This window comes from Thalassophryne amazonica, chromosome 11, assembly GCF_902500255.1.
Source record: "Thalassophryne amazonica chromosome 11, fThaAma1.1, whole genome shotgun sequence".
Lineage (NCBI taxonomy): Eukaryota > Metazoa > Chordata > Actinopteri > Batrachoidiformes > Batrachoididae > Thalassophryne > Thalassophryne amazonica.
This window is the reverse complement of record NC_047113.1, coordinates 58,626,572-58,649,717: the sequence shown is the minus strand read 5'-3', so window position 1 is coordinate 58,649,717 and position 23,146 is coordinate 58,626,572. Positions and strand designations below refer to the sequence as shown.

Below are 23,146 nucleotides of genomic sequence, written 5' to 3'. Positions count from 1 at the left end.
TAAAAAGCCATCACTTGACCCAGCTATCTTAGCTAATTATAGGCCAATCTCCAACCTTCCTTTTCTCTCAAAAATTCTTGAAAGGGTAGTTGTAAAACAGCTAACTGATCATCTGCAGAGGAATGGTCTATTTGAAGAGTTTCAGTCAGGTTTTAGAATTCATCATAGTACAGAAACAGCATTAGTGAAGGTTACAAATGATCTTCTTATGGCCTCGGACAGTGGACTCGTCTCTGTGCTTGTTCTGTTGGACCTCAGTGCTGCTTTTGATACTGTTGACCATAAAATTTTATTACAGAGATTAGAGCATGCCATAGGTATTAAAGGCACTGCGCTGCGATGGTTTGAATCATATTTGTCTAATAGATTACAATTTGTTCATGTAAATGGGGAATCTTCTTCACAGACTAAAGTTAATTATGGAGTTCCACAAGGTTCTGTGCTAGGACCAATTTTATTCACTTTATACATGCTTCCCTTAGGCAGCATTATTAGACGGTATTGCTTAAATTTTCATTGTTACGCAGATGATACCCAGCTTTATCTATCCATGAAGCCAGAGGACACACACCAATTAGCTAAACTGCAGGATTGTCTTACAGACATAAAGACATGGATGACCTCTAACTTCCTGCTTTTAAACTCAGATAAAACTGAAGTTATTGTACTTGGCCCCACAAATCTTAGAAACATGGTGTCTAACCAGATCCTTACTCTGGATGGCATTACCCTGACCTCTAGTAATACTGTGAGAAATCTTGGAATCATTTTTGATCAGGATATGTCATTCAAAGCGCATATTAAACAAATATGTAGGACTGCTTTTTTGCATTTACGCAATATCTCTAAAATCAGAAAGGTCTTGTCTCAGAGTGATGCTGAAAAACTAATTCATGCATTTATTTCCTCTAGGCTGGACTATTGTAATTCATTATTATCAGGTTGTCCTAAAAGTTCCCTAAAAAGCCTTCAGTTAATTCAAAATGCTGCAGCTAGAGTACTGACGGGGACTAGAAGGAGAGAGCATATCTCACCCATATTGGCCTCTCTTCATTGGCTTCCTGTTAATTCTAGAATAGAATTTAAAATTCTTCTTCTTACTTATAAGGTTTTGAATAATCAGGTCCCATCTTATCTTAGGGACCTCGTAGTACCATATCACCCCAATAGAGCGCTTCGCTCTCAGACTGCAGGCTTACTTGTAGTTCCTAGGGTTTGTAAGAGTAGAATGGGAGGCAGAGCCTTCAGCTTTCAGGCTCCTTTCCTGTGGAACCAGCTCCCAATTCAGATCAGGGAGACAGACACCCTCTCTACTTTTAAGATTAGGCTTAAAACTTTCCTTTTTGCTAAAGCTTATAGTTAGGGCTGGATCAGGTGACCCTGAACCATCCCTTAGTTATGCTGCTATAGACGTAAACTGCTGGGGGGTTCCCATGATGCACTGTTTCTTTCTCTTTTTGCTCTGTATGCACCACTCTGCATTTAATCATTAGTGATCGATCTCTGCTCCCCTCCACAGCATGTCTTTTTCCTGGTTCTCTCCCTCAGCCCCAACCAGTCCCAGCAGAAGACTGCCCCTCCCTGAGCCTGGTTCTGCTGGAGGTTTCTTCCTGTTAAAAGGGAGTTTTTCCTTCCCACTGTAGCCAAGTGCTTGCTCACAGGGGGTCGTTTTGACCGTTGGGGTTTTACATAATTATTGTATGGCCTTGCCTTACAATATAAAGCGCCTTGGGGCAACTGTTTGTTGTGATTTGGCGCTATATAAAAAAATTGATTGATTGATTGACTGATGGAAGGAGGTTTTGGCTTAAAATCTTACGATACATGACCACGTTCATTCTTCCCTTAACACAGATCAGTCGTGACCACATCAGATCTGACCACATGATATTCTCTCAATCCTCTTCTGGATCATCTATATGCTCTCTGGCAAACTTCAGATTGGCCTGGACATGCACTGGCTTAAGCAGGGGGGCACGCCTGGCACTGCAGGATTTGAGTTCCTCTCTGTGTAGTGTGTAGCCTTTGTTACTTTGGGCCCAGCTCTCTGCAGGTCATTCATCAGGTCCCTCCATGTAGTTCTGGCATTTTTGTTCACCGTTTTCATGATCATTTTGACCCCACGGGATGACATCTTGTGTGGAGCCCCAGATCGAGGGAGATTATCAATGGTCTTGTATATCTTCCATTTTCTTACAATTGCTCCCACAGTTGATTTATTCACACCAACCTGCTTGACTATTGTAGATTCACTCTTCCCAGCCTGGTGCACATCTACAATTTTCTTCCTGTCAACAGCTCTTTGGTCTTGGCCATGGTTGAGTTTGGAGTCTGACTGTTTTAGGCTGTGGATAGGTGTCTTTTATACAGATAACGAGTTCAAACAAGTGCCATTAATACAGGTAACAGGTGGAGGAAAGAAGAGCTTTTTAAAGAAGAAGTTACAGGTCTGTGAGAGCCAGAAATCTTGTGGGTGACCAAATACTTATTTTTCACCATAATTTACAAATAAATTCTTTAAAAATCCTACAATGTGATTTCCTGGATTTTTTTTTTCTCATTTTGTCTCATAGTTGAAGTGTACCTGATGAAAATTACAGACCTCTCTCATCTTTCTAAGTAGGAGAACTTGCACAATCAGGGACTGACTAAATACTTTTTTACGGCGCTGTATATCCTGATGAGGCCATTTCTCACAAAAATATAAGCTATGACATCATGACGTCATAAGGGTGACAGCTCAATGACGATACATGGGGACTTTCTGTATATTATCAAGGCTGCTGAGGGGAGAGCATACACCAATTTTCAGCTTTTTACTCATTTCTTCTGACCTTTAGTGTTTCTGCACCATCTTCAGACTGTATGAGGTGTACAAGGTGCCTTCAATAAGTTTTGAGACTTTTTTCGTAGGGGCAGTTATAATCATCCCACACCCTTGTAATTTTGATATGTCATTATCATGTGTCTAAGGAGATAATCTACCAATTTTTGTTATTCGAGGTTGAAAGAGACGTCTGTATGTGGACGTTAAGTGGACCCTACTAAACCACACTCGTCACAGCTGACTTTTTTGCAAAATGCAGTCAGGATGGGAGGACACTTTAGAAGAGAGATAAGCTATAAAATTTTGTGTTAAGCTCGGAAAGAACGCTCCTCAGACTTATGAACTGCTTCAGACTGCTTATGGATTAAATTGCATGGGCAGAGCATTGGTGTTTTGTTGGCACAAAAAGTTTAAGGGTGGCAGAGAGTCTGTGAGAGACGATGAGAGGTGTGGGAGGGAAGTCAGAACACCGGAGCTGGTGGGGAAAATTCATACTTTTATGGATGAGGACCGTCGAGTGTCAATAGAGACAATAAGTGTAGAGTTTGAAGTCAGTGTGGGAACTGTGCACACGATTATTCATGATGAACTGAACATGCGGAAGATTTGTGCGAAGTTCAGGACAATGCACCAGTCCACAACTCCATCCGTGTTTCCAACTTTTTGACCGAGATGGGTATCAAGACAGTTCCTCACCCTCCCTACAGTCCAGACCTTGCTTCCTGTGACTTTTGGTTGTTCCCCAAGCTCAAGGAAAACCTTAGAGGCAGTCATTTTGAAACCACTGAGGAGATAAAAGAGGCTGTGACAAGGGTTGTGGACACGTTCACACCAGAGGACTTCCAGGGGGCCTTCCAGAAGTTGCTGGAACGATACAACAAATGCATTGCATCTGGAGGGGAGTACTTTGAAGGGGTTTCATGCTTGTCCGAGGAAAAAAAAGTGTCCCTACGAAAAAAGTCTCAAAACTTATTGAAGGCACCTCATATGTCTGGATATAATGTTTCATTTCAGTTAAAGATTTGGCATGTGATGTTTAAAATATGCAAACATTTGCACACTGATCACAGTTAAAACAGTTCAGATCTGATTAAAGCTGCAGGTGAGAGGATGTCATGTCGGAACAAACTTATTACTACAACTAATGACATTCCAATGCTGTAAGTATGCAGAATGTGTTTCTGTTTTTTTTTTTTTTTAACATTTAAATCACCCTGAGAATTTTTGATACCTCTTGAGATAGATGAGGTCAAACTATTTCTGTGCGCACATTTAGGGCACAAAAAGGACACGTTTCAGATGGATGACGTCGTGGGTGCTTTCGACCTAACCTTAAGAGACACTGTGAGCATTCATTATCACGCTGTCTTAAGTGTTCTCAGGGATACGTGCTGTTTAATGAAAGCTCCACTTTCAATTAGAGCAGGAGAAATGACCTTTCTGAATTGTCACAGTTGGTGTCACCTTGGAAGACAATTGAAATCCAAATTACATCTCTTTTCTGGAGTCTCGGTGAAATGACTTCAGATTCCAAAGGTTTTACTCTGATCACAGTCTAAGAGTTTAGCTGATTTTACAATCCTTCTTTACTCCACTCCATCATGAAGCCGTGAATGGGGATGCAAGAGGCAAATGTTGCACCATTCCCAGTTTCTCCACTCACATCCACAGAAACCTGTAAGTCTTTCAGAGCTCTCATAGGTGTCTTGGTGGCCTACTTGATGCAGGCCTACTGACCTACTCAGACTTTCCATACTGTTTGTATTTCTCAATAATTTATATAAATGAAGTCCAAGACATATTCAGTGACTTGGTAATGTTCATGTATCTATCTCCTGACTTGTGTACAGGTGCTCTCCAGCTGTGACTTGCAGACACAGATATCTGAACAGCTGCAGTTCACAGGGGGACACGCCCACCTATGTTTGCTCACAGAAAAAAAGGCTCACTCTCTGTACCTTCATTCTCTGATTTTTATTTTATGAATGTATTATTATGTGTTTGTCGTGCATCTGTCTGATGTCTGTGTGTTTAATGTAACACCTTGCGTGCACTTTCACGTCCAGCTGACAGTCGGCGGTCAGCTGACAGGTGCTGTATGTCCACAGCAAAGCGTATGAGCAAAGCAATCACAAATGAATGAGTTCACGCCTTCACCCTTACTTGTTTTATTTAATTTCCACTCTTTCTGCCTGTCATGTAAACTACAATTTACGTGGTAGAAGTGACATCAGCCTGCTCGGCCGGCTTCACACCATGCTGTGTGCTCACACGCTGGCCAGTCCTCATGAGGGCGTGAGCACCCGTCCACACATGTGCACTGCGTGTTCACCAGCAGAGTTGCAGTACGCAGTGCTCAGCTGTTCCAGCAGCACACTGCGCTGTGCTGGACAGCGATGGGACTCTGGGACCTTCACTACAGTTGACAGTGTTGGATTCATGTTGTGTGTGTGTGTGTGTGTGTGTGTGGGGATGGGGGGGACCACACACTCCACAAGCCATGTGTGTTGGGGGACGACAACACACCCATGTGTTGCTAGGTTATGCCACACTCGTATTGCAGTTGGACAATTCTCACAAACAGCTCGAATGTGGTCACCTGCTCTCTACTCTCATACTGGAAGTGCGACTACCCACACCTTTTCTAAGTGTCCAGTGAGAGGTATTAGATGTTGATTTGTGACACCTAGAATTTGGCCGACACCTGCCGAGAGGGGGATCAAATGAGCATGCGTAGTGCACCACTGCTGTGTGTGAATGGTTGTGGCGACAGTTGTATGAGGCATTTGAGGCGGCTCCGATTTTTTATATCTGGCATTTGACATCTCCTTTGTGCGCCATTCTACCTCATTCATGTTATGTGTGAAGGGGCCCTAAACTATCCTGAGTTCATACCATCTGCAGTGAAATAGAAGGCAAACAAAATCAAAGGTTCATTGCATTTTTCTTCTCTCCCACCCCACCCCACACCCTCCCACAAATGTTTTTCCATATCATTCATTGTGGTTAAATTTGTCATGCATTTGGCTTGCAGACACGCACGTCACTAGGTCTGTACATTTTGCATTTTGCAATGCAGTGCACACTCCATTATATAGGTTAAGTAAAACAGATTTGAATGTTTAAACTCTCTTTACAATGTATTATTTAACCAAAGGCGTATTTCTGTAAATATACTTCACCTGCAAAGAGAGAGAGAGAGAGAAAAAACAATGTAACTGAAAAATTTTTTGCAATGTTATGCAAACTTTGCCTTGTGAGGCCCCTCAGGCCATCACGCTGGCCCGTGCCGACTCACTGCTGAATGTGTTACAACTGGTACAGACAGTACTGACTGATGGACACAGAAAATGTCCAGCAGCACAAAGTCTGCAGGGACTCTTGCACCATCTCATGCAGCCAAACCACAACCTGCAGAGGAAACACTACATGCACAACAGTGAAGAAAAATATGCACTGCAGGAAACTCCCAAAGTAAAACAGGGCAATCATGTCGAGGCTGACTGACATTTGAGAAATGGAGAAAAAGTTGCACCTGTGCATCAAACAGCATTGTGAAACATCAAGTGAATTTGGTTGTGAGTAGCAACTACTCACTATATTACAAAATAAGTAGCAGGAAATACGTTTGGAAAAAAAGAGCACTATTTCCTCCAGCTTTGTAATTCTGCTTAATTGTCCTGCATTGATGGATTTTTAAAATTTTATTTTATTTTTAAACTCCCCAAGTGCCTTGAAGAATTTCTCGATGGGATGGTCTGGCTGTTGCAGATATGGAAGCAGTCACGCTTGACTGGCGCTGTTATTGTAGTCTGTCTGCAATGTACGCGTGAGCACAAAAAAGACATGCACAATTTTTAAAAAATACAACCTTTTAAAATGGCATTTGGAGGCTATCATTTTTACAAAAACATGGAGAAATACTGCAGACGAGCTGCTCCTTTCTAAAATTCAGATGTACTCTACACACGTCAGCCCATTTCTGATATGTAGAATTTTAGTTGCACCAGCCAAGCACAAGATCCACATCACTACTCCGTGCGTCACCACAAGGTAGAAACAGCCCCACGGAAGAGGGTCTATTTTCCTTTTTTTACTGTATGGATAACTGGAATATTTTGCATGGCTGAAAATAATTTCTAAAAGTGAAGGGGAAAGCATGTACCAATCAGCAGTTCTGTGTATCTATTAGAATAATGCAATCGAACCATTATTACACAGGCTGTCTCACTCTGAGCTCTGTTTGGCCTCTTTGGTGCAAAAACAAAAAGTCATTTATTTGTCTCCATTTGGCCTGTTGTCTTGACACATATAAGGCACCAGCATTCGTTTCCCAGGGAAATAATTATTTCCCTTTTGGCTCACCTCTCAGAGCTAACCTGCTGCTCTGAATCAGTGTCGGAGGAGCAGAGGAGCAGTTCTCTCACTCTCTCGGGTATTAGAGGCAGTCGTGTCTGATGGACAGCTGAAAAAAGGCAGCTGAGAAAATCCTCTTTATTTAAAAGGCAGCAGGAGCAGAAGCCTGAGACCACCGAGGAACGTGGAAGGACAGAAGAGGAAGTAGTCAGAAATGCAAGGCGGAACAAAAACGATGCACATTAGAGTGCACACCTGAGCCGATGCTCACAATCCCCATAACATACAAATAGTGAATGTTTACAAGTGCAGTGGTAAGAGATGGAACATTTGCTACATGCGAAAGGATTTTCTTAAAAAAAAGACCTGAAAGTTCGGCTACAGTTTGCCAGAAGGTACATCTGAGATGCAAGCCTAGATTTGATGTTTTGGTGAAAGAAAACCCTCCTTTGTACCACTTCATCATGAAGCTGTATAACTGGGGATACAAAATGCAAAACATGCACTATGCACAATTTCTCCAATCATAGCCACAGAAGCCTATAACCTCTTCTTGGTTATCTGGGTGTCTTGGTAGCTTTCCTCACTCTTCTTCTTGCACAGTCACTCAGGTTTTGAGAACTGTCTACTCCACACAGATTTACCATAGAGTGCCATACTGTTTGTATTCCTTCATAACTGATGTAAATAAAGTCTGAGACATATTCAGTGATTTGGAAATGTTCATGTATCCATCCCCTGACTTGTTGAGTCTTTTATGACTATTTTGCACATTGTCCTCAGAGACCTTCTTAGAAATCTACTTATGCTGTCAGAAGAAAGCATGAAGGATTTGAGAAAAAAAACAGTAACCCAGAAAACATTTATTTGATGTTATCTGAGACAATATGACACATAGTGGTCTTGGCCGAACTGGCACAGTCATCACAAGCTCCTTATTTTATCAGCTTGGTACCATGAAAAATAAAATGATATTTAGCATTATTTTGACATCAGTAATCATTAACATTTTTACTGTATTTCTACAAAATATGTTAACATGAGTTGTGGAAAAAAAAGTCAGTTTAGAATTGAGTAGGCTAAAAGAGATTCTGTGGTTCATTACATTTTCCGGAGTCATTCACAGAATGTGACAAAATGGTACCATAAGCAGTCAGCGTGCTTGCTTCCCAAACAGAATATCCTATTTTAAGTATGTTTAAATGTTGTATTACATGTCATGTAAATTTCACTATGTGTATAATTTACTGATTCACTTTTGTTTGCACAGTTTAATGAATAGAGGTTCAATGGAAAGACCAGTTTTGTAGTGTTACGTCCTAATGAAGGGCAAAGGACACTCATCATATGTGTTGGTGGATGTCAAAGTGGCAGGGTGCACAAACACTTCATGTTACTATTTGTTTGTGAAACGCTTATATCAGCTGATATTAGCAGCCAACCCACATATCAGACAGGCTCTCATTTGTACAACTGATCACTATCATATCATGATACATATAAGATGCCCACAGAGTGTATCTGTGATGATAAACAAACAAAAACACAACTTTATGTCCCAATTTATTCACATTAAGGATTTGGTAAAAATGCGAGGAAACCCCCCCCCACGAAGAATAACTTCCTAATCAGCACAAACATACTTAACCTTTCCATTTTTTACTACATAAAAGAGGTCAAAAGGTCACATTCTGTTTCCTATTGTTATGCTCATACGGCAGAAGGTATTTTTGTATTGCTTTACATTTTTTATGTTATCGGAACAGAGCCGTTTATTTCAAATAATGGTAACTGGTTAATAGTTTTTTTTTCGTTCTTGAAAAGATTTCTGTTGCAGTGACCCAAAGAGGACGTCAGACTCCATTCATGTGACATTGTTCCGTGTTGGTTTGTAAACTGTCAAACTCAACAGAAGAAGACCCGGTGAGGTTCACTTCCGCCTGTTTATTTTGGATGCTGTTGGCGGGACAAAGCGTCTCCCATGTTTCACGGTGAGAAATGCACCTGGAGCAGACAAACTTCGACGGACTTCTTTAAAAACACTACATTTATTTGGGTCATTATTATGCTTTTTGTTGTTGTCTTGGTGGATCAAATGGAATTTGTTTTCGTCACGAGCAGAAAGCTGAAGATACATGAGATGGCTGAATGCTGGTTGGAACAACTGGTCTTTTAAAACAACTTATTTTTCTTGTTGTTGACAGGGTAAAGTGCTGGAGTTCTCTGGTGCAGGCTGACAAACACAACCAGAGCAGACAAACATCGAGGAACTTCTTTTAAAAACAATGCAGTTCTTCAGTAACTTCCACAATAAGAAATTCAAGTATTTCACAGACATTGTCTTCCAAAACAAGGCCGTCTTCTTGTCAGGCTGTGATGATAAATCCGACTGAAACAACGTAACAGGTCAGATTAAGACTTTATATTTACTTAGTGTGTGAATGGTTTCAGGAAGTGGCTATTCGTACATAGCTGTAATAATGACATTCATACATAGTGCAGTCTTGTTATGGCTATGGTTAGGGGTTATTCGTATGTTATGTTTGTGTGAGGACTGTAGCTTTTGCTGCTGAGCCAATCAATGGGCAGCAGTGGGTTAGAGCTCGGCCCATTATTTTGGTACCACAGGCTTCTTTGTGAGGCACAGAGCAACACAGTGTCGTGTCTTTACAAAAAATACACTAACATAATAATAAATCTCTTTCAGATGATCAGCGTGAACCCTCTTTCTCTGAAAAGGCTTCATTTTATTCAGTGTCCCTTGTTGAAAAGTTCTAGCTTCTGCTGCCTGCTACAGTACGCTCTGTTGTCTTCATTTTTCATGGAAGTGTTACAGTGCCACATACAGGTCTGGTATATACAGTGTTTTCAGTGTCCCATAGTTGACATAGAATGTTATTAACGGTTCCGAAATTATATGTTTTTTGTTTTAACTGGCTCAGGAACGTCAATTTTGGGTTGGAACCCAAAACCGTAACAGTTAAAATACTGTTTCTGTTCGGAACAAACCAGTTGGGAAAAATTCTGGTTCAAAGCCCTGGTTTAAATACAGCAAAAAAGGGCGAGAGGTCTTATACATGGTGTGACAAAGATGGGTGACAAGGACCCTGGAACATGATAGCTAGAAATGCAGGCATGGAGCAGAAACAATCAGGCAGGGGAGTGCAGGAAACAAGGGGCTTAAGAACAGCAGTAATCAGAGACAATCAGATGCAGGTGGAGGACAATGAGCAGGAAGAAGGGGTGGTCAAAGATGAGGGAACCAGACACACCCACACCAAGACAGTGAGAGACAAGAGAGTGCCAACACAAAACACCAATCAAAACTACTCAGAAAAAAAAAAAAAAACACACAACAATAACTACAAAATCAAACACACAGATTACACACAACCCCACTTCATGGCAGGTCCACTGTGTCAGCTGTCAATACCAACATTACAGTTATGGTGTCACTTGCTCATACCATTATAATACTTCGTATTTGGAAGTCAGAAAATGTCAGTTTCCATTGGATGCAGCAGAAAGTTTGAACCTTGCATATTTAAATTTACTTTGTATTTGATTTGCACATTCAAAAATGCTTCTCTTCACTATTGATGAGGACAGTCACAATCAGCAGTGCATTTCTGCCACCCATCATCAAAGCTGAAACATCCTACAAAGGAACAGTCAAAGCACATGATTTCCTGGCAGAATAACAATTTATTTAAATTTTGACAAAAGGTAATACATATTTGTGCCTTGTGTAGTTAAGGAACAGCTTTGGTTATATACACTTTATACACTGTTGTATATAATGTCTTGTTACATGTAACTAAATTTATCATCAGTCATTTAATACCCATAAATATCAAAGCCCATTTGCTCCCAAACACCCATCTGTCTGATAATCTAAAGGTGTATAAAATCCCCATATTTTTTTAATTTTCAAAAACATTCATTCAAAGGTACGTAGTCAAAATTCAAGTCAGTATGTCTCATCCTACCAGGATCAGCAACACTTTCTTTGAACTAAACACCAGCAGTGGATTTAGTCTTTCTTGGAATCTGGACTACTTAAAACCAGGATAGACATGAGAGGCCAATCACGAACACCAGGCTGAGTCCACTCAGCTGCACCTCTGCTTGCAGCTTAACTGCTCTTCATCTGAAATCCAGAAGACGCACCTGAGCACAACGTTTAGAGCAAAAACTTTAAGAATCAGACATATCTCTGACATGGTTCCACATACTAGTACTGAAAGCCAGTTTTGGTTCTGGGAAACCTGTTTTGTTTACAAATTTGCATGGATGTCCTCATGTCGCAGCACTTTGTAGGTGACCCAGTAGAAGATGTTGAATATAAGAAAGCTCAAGGGAAAGACTGCTCTTGATATGGTGTCAATACGCTTGGCTCGGTCCACAAAACGCTTGTGAAGTATCTCTCCATCGCAGAACGTTACTGGAGGTGGAGGGCTGAAGACAGTGGCGCCCTCCACGGCTGTCCCATCCTTGGTCTGCAGGCAGTGACCCAGTCCATAACCTCTGAAGTAAAACCCACGGCTCTCCCTCATCAGTTCCTCTTCCTACGGAAGCAAGCACAGTGCAAACTATAATGACCTTACATCTTTTTACATTTCTTCTCAGTAGTTAACTCCAAAGGCTTTTGGGTTGAAGTGGCAGAAATGGGAAAGAATGTGTAACAGAGTGAAAAACACCCAAAACATTAAAAACAAACAAACAAACAAAAAATCTTTAGGGATGAAGCTATTTATAAATCTCATAAATGATGCCAAAGATCAGCTTCCATCAGTTTAGCTCATTTGTCGTGTCACACAAAGGAGACAGAAGCGTCTTTATTGGATAATTCTGAATGTAAATCAAAACCCAACCTTCATCTCTCCTTTCTCATTTTTGTCAGATTGTAGAATGATAGACCTTTCCAAATGATCTCAGCTCTACTTTAAAAACTCACACTTGGCATTATGCTTTGATGAATAGCAGTCGTCCGCCATTTTTTTTAATACTGTGAATTCCCCCCTCCTTTTGCAAAGAATATTAATAGACATGCAGCTTAACTCTGACAGCCTTCTGACACTGTGAGAGATTCACTTTAGCAGTGAAGTAAGGTGAAGATGTGAGATCTAAATTGGATGATTAGTAGTCTGTGTGACGCGCCCTTGAAGTCCATGCACAGCTTTCTCTCCATTTTCCTCTCATGTTGACCCTTCACGATCTCTGCAGAACTTCACATCATCCTGGTGCTGGAGGCACTTTGCAGTGAGATGCTGTCAGCTATCGTCAAAGGTCCAATGGCACTAAAACATTAAATGCCTTCACCCTCTGAAGTAAGTCCTATATACGCCCAGAGGACTTCCGGTGCCGAGGCTCATCTCCAGATTCCACGGTGTGAAGTGGATGAAAATCTACGCAGGTCATTTCATCATCCAAGGTCGGTACCCAATGACAGCTGCAGTGACTGGGATAATGCAGATGAAATGTTTTGTCAATGAGACAAGCTATGAGGCTTATTGCTAAATAAAAGCTTCGACTGTGGTCTGTTCACATTCTGTGCTGTCTTTTTTTTTAACATCACGTTGTTCTCTGTAGGCTTCATGTGGAACAAAGTTGGGCTTTAACACTAAATACAGAGGTTTTATATGCAAATGATAATTTGAAGGTGTGTCTACATCCATTCATGGCTAAAGTTGGGAGTGGAAGGCAGACTGTTAACCCCCAAAACGTGAATCAGCTGCAAATCATGAATTATCCAGAAACCATTAATTGCAAAACATAAATACTGAAAAAATATCTCCAAAAACATGAATGCGGGTCTCACAAAACATGAATATCAGTCATAATATATGTATATTTTTTTCAATTTTAGTAGTTTATTGATTTCAGTTTAACACAGGCTCGTGCATGTACATACAGTTTCAAAATGACTGAGCTCTATAAAGGAGAACAATGTGTACATAAAGTACATTACTCCTTTTGTGGAATTTTAGTCATGATTGCACACAGATGTTAACAAATGAGAAACAGATAGGTCCCAGGTCAAGACCACCCATGCACAATTCTCCATATGGGTCAGGTGTTGGCTCAGGAAGGGCAACAACTGTAAAGCTTCTGCCAAATGAACATGTAGATCCATGCCAGATCTGCTGTGGTGACCACAAGCAAAAATGGTGATGATGTGGCATAGGTAGGTCGGTGGAGCCTACCAATATCAATATCACTGAGGTCTACCAATATCAAGACCTGGGTTTGATTTCCATTCACGCTTCCCTTTTGTGTCTTTGGACTAAACACTTAATTTCTTGTCTCCGTCCACTCAGCTTTAAATGGTACTGGCCTTGCCTGGAGAACACCTCTGCATTGGACTGGTGTCTTGTCCAGGGGAGTCGAAGACTCTCACCTGCTTCACACTATGGAATCCGGAGATGAGCACAGTCACCAACAGGCCTATAAAGGACTTATTTCTTTTTCATATCTAATACCTGCATAGAATTACATGGTTTTGACCTGGAATTCCCTGGATCCAAAGGTGCGGGTTTGCGAATGTGCAAATTTCTGAGGCCGATTTAAACAAATTTTTGCAATGGTCTTTTCTTCTTAACAATCTCATGTTGAGAGAGTTCAGGTCAGCGAACATTTGTTGGTGCAGTCACCTTACCTAACTACATTAGGTCCGCAGTGACAACTATCCAGGTACACCTGAATCTCATCTCTGTCCTCAAATGTAGCAGGTTTTACGCGAGCATCCCCGTGGACCCGTTTAGAGGCTCAGCAATGGGGTACCTGTGTGCTGGATCATGCTTAAGAAAATACAATAAATGGCTCTTGTGTTGATGCTGATGGTTCCTCATGATGCACATAATGGACCTCATCTGGACCTCATTAAGAAATAGCTGATTTAGCAAATGGGATTCCAATACTAGCCAAGGATCCTTTGGAGCAATCTAGCACCAAAGACATCCAGTCATTCACTGTCTTAGCTTTCTGGTTATTGTCAAAATCCTGTAAACATACAGTAGAACTGCTTTTTGGAATCTTATAAACTTTTAGCCTTTTCCTCATTAAATATTTGAGCAGATGGCTCTAGTTTGGTATACATAGAACAAATTAACTGGGTTTGCTTGAGCAACCTAAGTATGGCAACCCTAACACTGATACCTTCAAAAATAAAACGGGATATCTCAAAAATGTTCACATCTGATACGTGGCTGACATTGAAGCTCAGGGGAAAACAGTGATTATGCAGTAAACATGACCCGTGCTGCTGAATGGATGACACTGGAACATTTGAATTTAGACTCTCAGAATCAATTCAGAATTGTATCTGGACAACACTGTTAATATTCAGCCTCAGTGGTAGGTACAGTGTTACAGCTACTACCCGTGTATCTGTTGCTCCACTGACAGATGACATTAGGCTGCAGAGGGAGTGGGGCTATGCACTGTTTAATTATCTCCGCTGCTCCTTTCTAAACAATACAGTAAATCATGTGAAACGTCTAATAGTGCATTTCTCTCAAGATAATAGGTGCTCATTGTGTCTGGTCCATGCTCGTAGCCCTTTCCTAAGCTGAGTACTTGCCAATTTTGATCAAAGACAAGTTGATAATTGGTGTTTGTGACTTTGGAAAGTTTATGTTGCTGAGGGCATTTTTATAGTAATCGATCAGTTAGAACGTGGAGTACCAACAGCCAATAAACAGCCAGACTGGGGCCAAAATTACTGCATTGCACAATCTTATAGAAAGCAATGATTAACCTTTGCATTTCCATTCAGATCTAAATTGTTACTCCAATTTAATGGATTCTTATCCTTTCAACTGCTTCCTTGCATACTTTCCCCCCTCAGTCTCCCCTTTAACGATGAGTATCTAAATCAGGTGCGCTGGTGTGTTCAGCCAATCAAGTCCTGGGCAAAACCAGCTCTTGATCAAATGAAAACACATTGACACTGTATGATAACAATATTTCCACCAGAATGCATAAACCTCAGCAGGGGCGTAGCACCAAATTCTGGGCCCTAGGTACTAGCCATATTGAAGACAACCCCCCCCCACTGTTATGTTCTTTTTTATTAACGCAAACACCAAATTTCTAATGCTTGGTCAAACCAAGTCTACATCATGTATATCTTAGATCACATCTGGGAGTCAGAACCCTTTTTAAAGTTGGGGGAGCAATATCGAATTGGGGGGTCTTGGGGATCAAATTGCAACATTTTCTAGAAAAATGGTGTAATTTGGTGCATTCCTGTCTGTTAAAATGCACAGGAATGCACCAAATTGCACCATTTTTCTAGAAAATGGTGCAATTTGGGTGGAGTTGTTACCAGGGATATTGTTTAATAATTGATTAGTTGTTTCAGCTCTACTAAACACCTCCTCTTTCTGTCAGATCCCGTTTGGGATGTGTGTGTGTGTGGGGCAGAGTGTCTCCTGTGCGCCTGGACTAAACCATTGTACAACTGTGCAGGGGTCAAAGGGCCCTCAGAGAGCTTTCAATATTACTGTTAGAGCAGAATTATTCTTCGCAACATTTATACATTCATTCTAATTATATTCTTTTACAACATGAATTGTATAACATGCAACACAAAAATGTGCCCCCCCATGCTCTGTGTCCTGGTTACATAGTGTCCTTTACCCTCCCAGTCTGACGCCCCTGAACCTCAGGGAAAAATGTATAGCTTTTACTGAGGGGATGGTGAGCATATAAAAACATGAGTAATCATTTTATATAATTAGGTGACCTTAAAATTAAAACATAATGTATCTTGATATTGTCCTTTCCAATATTCTTTGAAAATGTCCTACACATAAGGAGAAATAACTTCTGAAAACCACCTTTAAAACAGGTTATATGAATGGAAAGAGTTTAAAATTAGTATTATTAGAATAAATGAGGTCAGGGAGGGGCGGGCTACAGGGGAAAATCAGCACGCTGTGGGTAAACATTTGGTTGTGGGAGCCATTCAAGGATAAATTCAACTTTAAGGTGGAAGCAGCAGGCAAACAGTTTGAAAGGCAGTGGTGGGCACAGCTAATCAAAAAGTTAGCTTCGATAACTGGTAATCAACTAACTGAAAAGTTATCTTTTATAATTCTAAACCGATAAACTGCCTAAAAACTTATCGGAAGCTACAGCTAACCGATAACTTTCAATTTTGTCTCCCGTACACTCTCAGCTACTAACAAGCCGATTTTGAGTTTAAACACCCCAAAGCTTCTAATTGAATCAAAGGCGAACACAAACCCAAACACAGCCAGTGAGTCAGCACTTCTATCTTTGTGCGCTCTGCCCACTGCTGTAGGAACGTGTCATTTACTTTGACAGGATACAGTGGTCCAGCAATGAGGTAGAGGTCTTGAAATGGAAAGCAGGTCTGACTTATGGTTTGATTTCTAAAACAAATTAATCTGGATAGAATAGCTACATTAATGCAAGCACATATCTGTTAAATTTAAAATAATGCACTATTTCTGAATATTTGAACATTAACACACAGATGCCCAAAGGGATTATGGGTAAACTTAGCCTCCGCTCATGCTGATTGGTTGATTCATTCATTCTATGTAAAAACCAACACAAGTGAATCAATGTAACGTGTTGGTGTTTACAAATAAATGCGCTTTGGGAAAATATGTCATTTTTTTCATTTGTAAAAAAAAAAATTCAAGGTCCTGCTAGACAGCGCCTATGCGCACGTGTGATGACATCACAACTCTATCTGGTTAGGGAGACAAGATTTCTTTCAATAACAAGAACTGTCAAAAAACTTTCTTGTGTGTGGTTGGAGTTGTGTGGCAATAGGAATTGCCTTTTGAATGCTTGAATAATGATGTCAGTTACACAAAGAAATCAAATAATAGTGAAAACATGTTCATTGCGCCCAGAATGTTGGTATTTTGGTCGTTGAACTTTGTGGTGCGGTGTCATAATAACAAATCAATCAGTCAATCCATGAGGCGTCATAACATCCGATCGGTTAGCGGTTCTGTGCGATGTCACAATGGATCAATCAGTCACTCCGTGAGGCATCATAACATCCGATCGGTTAGCGGCTCCGTGCGGTATCACAACAGATCAATCATTCGCTCTGTGAGGTGTCATAACAACAGATCTGTTAAGCCTGGTTTATATGGCAAGATAATTAGACCGATTTTGGACCTGATCTTCCCCTTCCGACAATCTTAAGGATGCCCCGACGATCATGATGACGCTAAATATAATGAAATCAGATATTCCTGCCGTGTGTGGTTTGTAAGAGCACTCTGATCTGCTTGGAAGGACGTGAGGAGCTAAATGTGACATGCAGCCAATCAGAAAGCGAGGTGTCTGACCTGAGAATGTTCGTGTGTGAAATCTGTTTGTGTGTGTTGTTTTTACCATGTGACTGTCACCACAGACTGTACAACTAAACGTGGCGATCTATGATTTTTTTATCTCCAAGTGTGCGGTCTCTCAGGTTTTGGAAACCTACAGATAAATAAAAAATCCTGCGGTCAACAACACTGTGATATAACGGGTTTCCATTAGATGGCCGTTTATATCACACGGCCTGAATCACAATTTAACAGCCTTTCTGCTTTGCAAATTTTTTTTTTTTTTTGTACAAATGGAAAAAAATGACATATTTTACAAAACCACATTTATTTGTAAACACCAACACACATTGCATTGATTCACTTGAGTTGGTTTTTACATAGAATGAATTAGTCAACCAATCAGTATGAGAGGAGGCTAAGTTTACCCATAATCCCTTTGGAAACCTGTGTGTTATGTTCAAATCTTCAGAATGAGTGCATTATTTTAAAATTAACAGACATGTGTTATATATCCACATTGTACATTTTAAGAGTTTACATTAATGTAGTTATTCTATCCAGAATAATTTGATTCATAAATCAAAACCATAAGGCAAACCTGTTTCCCATTTCAAGACCTCTGCCTCATGGCTGGACAAGTATATGGGGTGAAGGAATAATGATTTTTTTGTTTGTTTGTTTTTTGGTGGCAGTTTGGCAGCCAGGCCCCTTCTGCTGGGGGCAGAGTTGAGCTCAGCTCCTCTTAGCTACCTCACTGCTGCAAAATATATAGCAGGCAGGAGCAAAAGGGATTATAAATGTTTTTCAACGTTAGGAGCTGTGTTAAAAAAACAAACAAACATGTTATTGGTCTAAAAGTTATCAGAACTAAATTTATCGGAAGATAATTGGTCCGATGATGGTTTTAAAACTTATCTGAAAAGATAATCTGCTAGCAAAAACATTAGCTTTGATAATTATCGGTTATGGGATTAGTTGAACAATGCCCACCACTGTTGAAAGGTTTGGGGAGCTGGCGGGTTCAGACTGGGTTTGAAGGTCAGGGTCGGGTTCAGTTTTACCCTGGCACAGGCGCTGCAGTGCTGATTTGGAGTCCTGTGGGTGGAGTTGTTACCAGGGATATCGTTTGCTTTCCTCAACGACTCAACACTCCCGGCAAAAACCTCCAGAAGGAAGGAAGGTGGACAAATATATAGAATTGTTAATGCCCCCATTTTTTCATCATTTGGTGCAAAAAAGGAAAATCATGTATATAAGTGCAGGTTACATCACAACTTTTACCTTCAAGAAATGAGTAGTGGCATGTCAACAATAACCTAAAAAAACCCACTACTGAAGATGAAGACTTCATAAATATATTAGTGTTGTTTGATTAAGCTAATTTAGTCAACTTTGTCAGTGAGATGTTGTGAATGTGATAATATAGGAGATTATCTGTGGTCATCAAATTAGAAAATATTAAATAATTTATATATATATATATATACTCAAAATAGAAGTAATTTAGTCTGTAGTTTTGAAGACTGGAATATTGGCATTTTCTAAGCTTAAAAAAAGCTTTGGAAAAAACACAAATGAGAAACGCCAACAAACAACCTACAAACAACAAACTTCAGTGGGAGTAACTGTTGAATTGATGTCAACAGGGTCAGCTCTTTCCTCGACAGACCATCACTTTCTTGCACTTTTATTGATGCAGGTGGCCAGACTGCACAGTAAATCTACCAGATTTCTTTTTATAGGGAGTGCTGTCATGAGTCTGGGAGGCTGTCCAGCTTGCGCACTCGTTAATGGAAGAGTCATGACGTTCCTTCTGTTTATCTTGACATTGACCTCTCTATTTAGATGCACACACACTGGTAATACTTTATTACTGTCCTTGTAATAAATATTAGTGAATGAGTACTGAGGCCCTTATCAGGCCTCACAAGATGCTTATTAATGTAATGTGTTAAGAAGACTCACGTCTGACAGAATTCATTGGTGCTGCACGTCACCACATCCACCATACTAACAGAACTGCCTTGGGTTCTGGATGGCAACCACCCAGGAAGCCAACCAGTTCAACTTCACCTCATAGGAACGAGTTACATGGCCAAAATGTTATCACTGACACTTATCACCGAAAAATTATCCTCAGCTCAAAATGAAAGAAACATTTTATGACATGGCATCATCCCATGCTTTCTAAGTTATATTGATATTGTATTGTAAATAATTTAGTATCACTTCATTGACAGTATTAAGGTATTAATGAGAATATTTGGGTTGCCAGGCTAAGACAAACCCTACTCACTGGTGTGTGTGTGTGTTCGGCTCCAGCATAGCTTCCTTTGCCTTGTTTAAATTTAGCTCTTTATTTAATGAAGACGTTCCTTCCAACAGATACTTTTAAAACTTATCGTGTGGAAAAGCACAAGAGAGAGCATCTGGACAAAAAAAAAAAAAAATGTATCCACTAAAACCCATTGCCTTTTACGACAAAACACTTGCCTTAGAAAGTGTTAAACCCCATTACCCATTATTAATGACTTCCTACTTTATTTAACAAATGATGCTTTACTAGAAAATGAGAAGCTTATGACCCTTCATTAATGAATTGTTAACATTTATAACCGAGCACTTGATGGTTTATGAGAAAGCAAGCAAGCAATTCATAAAAGGTCAGGGGATTCTCACATCTCACTCAATGTAGCAATCACCACTGTTGTTATTCTGCCCTTTACAAATCATTTTACCGCTATAGTATTCCAGTCTTAACAAATACATCTTCCTCCACAGTTGGAGCAATTTTTCACTTGTCAAAAATGACAAAGGATAGTAACTTATGCCATTAATACCATACACAAGTCAGATTTTGCACCTCATGTTAACTGGTTCTTTATACAAAGAGCTTATGAGAATCATTAATTTTTTAACATGATTTAAGAGATTAATTATAATTTATGCATGAAGAATGAAAACGTTAGAATTTTTAAGGCATTATCTTGAGGAAGAAGAAATATTAATTCTTGTTCGTGTAAGACCCCGATATGCGTTTTATTTTTTCCCCGTACAACAAATAGCTTTTAAAATACATACAATTGTAAAATTGTTCTTGAAACTGTTGTGGGGCTGATGTACAGAGCTTCATCATTACTTCCATTGCTACAAGACTAGCATGTATCCAGCATACCGGGTAAAACATTATTGTGTTTGCAACCTAAGGTTGCCAAGCTTTTCAAAAATTACTGAAACAAGATGACTCGTGGCAACTATATGTCCACTAGTGGGCTGGAGGTACACAGAAATAATTCAGGACTATAATGTACCTCATGCAACACCACATTTTAATATCATGCTACATACAGTAGCACAAAGACTATAAAGGGTTGGTGGCAGAACTGGCACCTCAGTTACACCCGGTTCAAAACCACATCGGGGGGAGACCGGTTTGGTGCTGCTGCAGTGCATATTACATTGCAGCAACATACAACTGTAATCATATGCCAATCTGATGTATCATAGCTATAATAGCTGCAGCCATAACATAGCATAGGCAGCAAAGTACGCTACAATAGCTACAGTAGCTAGCTAGCAAATAACGAAAAATTAGGAAAGGGAAGAAAAGGAAGGAGGTATGTTTGTACTGTCCTATTACAATCTGTTTTGAACACAGTTGACATTTTGGTTGGGTATAATTTGACAAACTCATACGTGAATAACTTGCATGAAGTTGACACCCATTCACAAAAAATTATGGGAAAATATTTCCTGTTTGTGCTATTTTTGTGTTGGTTTGGGCTGTTGAACTTTTTCTTTGTGCTACAATACCACTAAATACCCCCAGTTAAAAACAAACAAGCAAACAAACAATTCGCCCTATTGACGTTTCAAATCCCGCAAAACCTCAGAGATGTCGCCGCTCTGCGAGATCTCAGTAACACTGAGAACTGCATTGAGATGCTCTGATCACGCTGCACTTTAACTGCACACAGACAACACCATTAACATCGCAACATAAAACTATTTTTACATTGTGCCTAAAACTCTCATGAATATATTCTCTGGGTTTATAGACGTTGTTATTGCATTTGTTTTATGTAAACATGGGAGAATCACAGGCTTTCTCTCCATTATTTTCAATGGGAGCTGCTGTGAGCTACAATCGCTTCCTGTTCATGTCGTTCTGGAGGAAAGTGAAGTTTGCTCTTTAACGTCTTGATTATTTTTCTTTACAACACTGTTTGTCCTCTTTGTTTGAGACTAATATATATATGTCTGAAATTCAGTTTGCGTTTATTAAATTCCACGCAGATTAAATGTAACAGACATGGGTTATTCGTTATAATTGTTTTAGCAAGTTTTCAGGGTATCATGCATGCAGTCTCTTATTAACATGCCGAAAAGCATAAAAAAAATTACATTTTTGGAGTATAATATTAATTTACAACTGTCATCGTGTTGATTCTCTATATGTTATTTGTTTGACTGCAGCGACTCTCTGGCACGCAAGGGATTATGGGATATGTATATAGGGCGAATTCAATAGGGCGAATAAAGAATAGTCTGGTTTGTCTGAACATGTTTGAACATTGTTTTTGCTGGTTTATGCCATTAATGTTTTGCTTCAGCTGCTTCAGAGTTCTGTATTTACACTAGACTGCAGATTGGTTTATGACATTTTGTATTTTGAACAGCTGTGGAGCTCAGTCTCAGATAAAAAGTTATACTGGACTTTTCAAATGTTGAATGCATTTGTTTATGTTTATAAGTAGCTTTTGTTTGGAGATGGCTGCATTTGTAGTACTTTACCATGTGATGCAGACACAAAAAGCGCTTTCCAATGATGTGTCTCTCTTTCTCACACACACACACGCATGCAAGCACACATGCACACACACACACACACACACACGTCAGCATGCTGTCACGCAAGGCGCTCAACTACACACCGGGTGCAACTTTTGTATTAAGGTCCTTGCTTCCACACAGTGTGGTAAATTGTTGTTCAAGTTGATCATATTGGTGATAAGTGACATCAATGCCTATAATAAAATTTTATGTGTAATAAACTGTAGCATCGCAAATTTTAACATAATGAAGAACAAACAGATTTTGTTAATCTAATATGGTAAGTGACATCATTGTTAATAATAAATTTAAATATCTAAAATTAAAACAAGCCCAAAGCAGCACAAATTCAATTCAGTTTATTTATACAGTGCCAAATCACAACCGCCCCGAGGCATTTGTTGATTTTTGGAAGAAACCTCAAGCAGACCAGACTCAGAAGGGTGACTATCTGCTCTGGTCATACTATCAAAAAAAACAAAATGAACAAAATAAAATGCAACAAAGAATTATCAAACATGGAACATGGAGAGGTAAAAATGAAGGAGCTTTGTGTTAGCGGGTTGGTCAACTTCATGCACTTTGAAAACCCATCCCAGCAACTGCCATTTTGGATTTGTTCCACTGAGTCAATGTGACTTCCCTTCTTGCGAGTCAACGTGCAGCACCTACATGGAAGAAACGTAATAGCAAGTAATTTATTCCTCAAAAAGGGAGGCAGAGTTGTTTGCAGCGGATGCAACACGGCATCAAAAGTGCAGCAGAGTGTAACAGAACAACAGTTAACACAGAAATAATTCTGGTC

General features: G+C 39.9%; 1 protein-coding gene and 1 long non-coding RNA gene across 2 annotated transcripts in view; both read right to left on the bottom strand.

The window, feature by feature from the left end:
* Positions 1-11,459: 11,459 nt before the first annotated feature.
* The window catches only part of glra4a (glycine receptor, alpha 4a), a 165,612-nt gene continuing 153,925 nt past the window's right edge, over positions 11,460-23,146 (bottom strand). The window contains exon 9 of the mRNA XM_034181880.1: positions 11,460-11,751. Coding sequence (XP_034037771.1) covers positions 11,461-11,751 — 291 coding nt within the window. The 3' untranslated portion in view covers position 11,460. The remainder of the gene's footprint in view (positions 11,752-23,146) is intronic.
* On the bottom strand, positions 12,813-22,389 carry LOC117520567. Its single transcript, XR_004563688.1, has 3 exons — positions 22,378-22,389; positions 21,524-21,530; positions 12,813-12,891 (listed from the first exon to the last, which is right to left on the bottom strand). It is a non-coding gene; the product is annotated as an uncharacterized LOC117520567 (long non-coding RNA).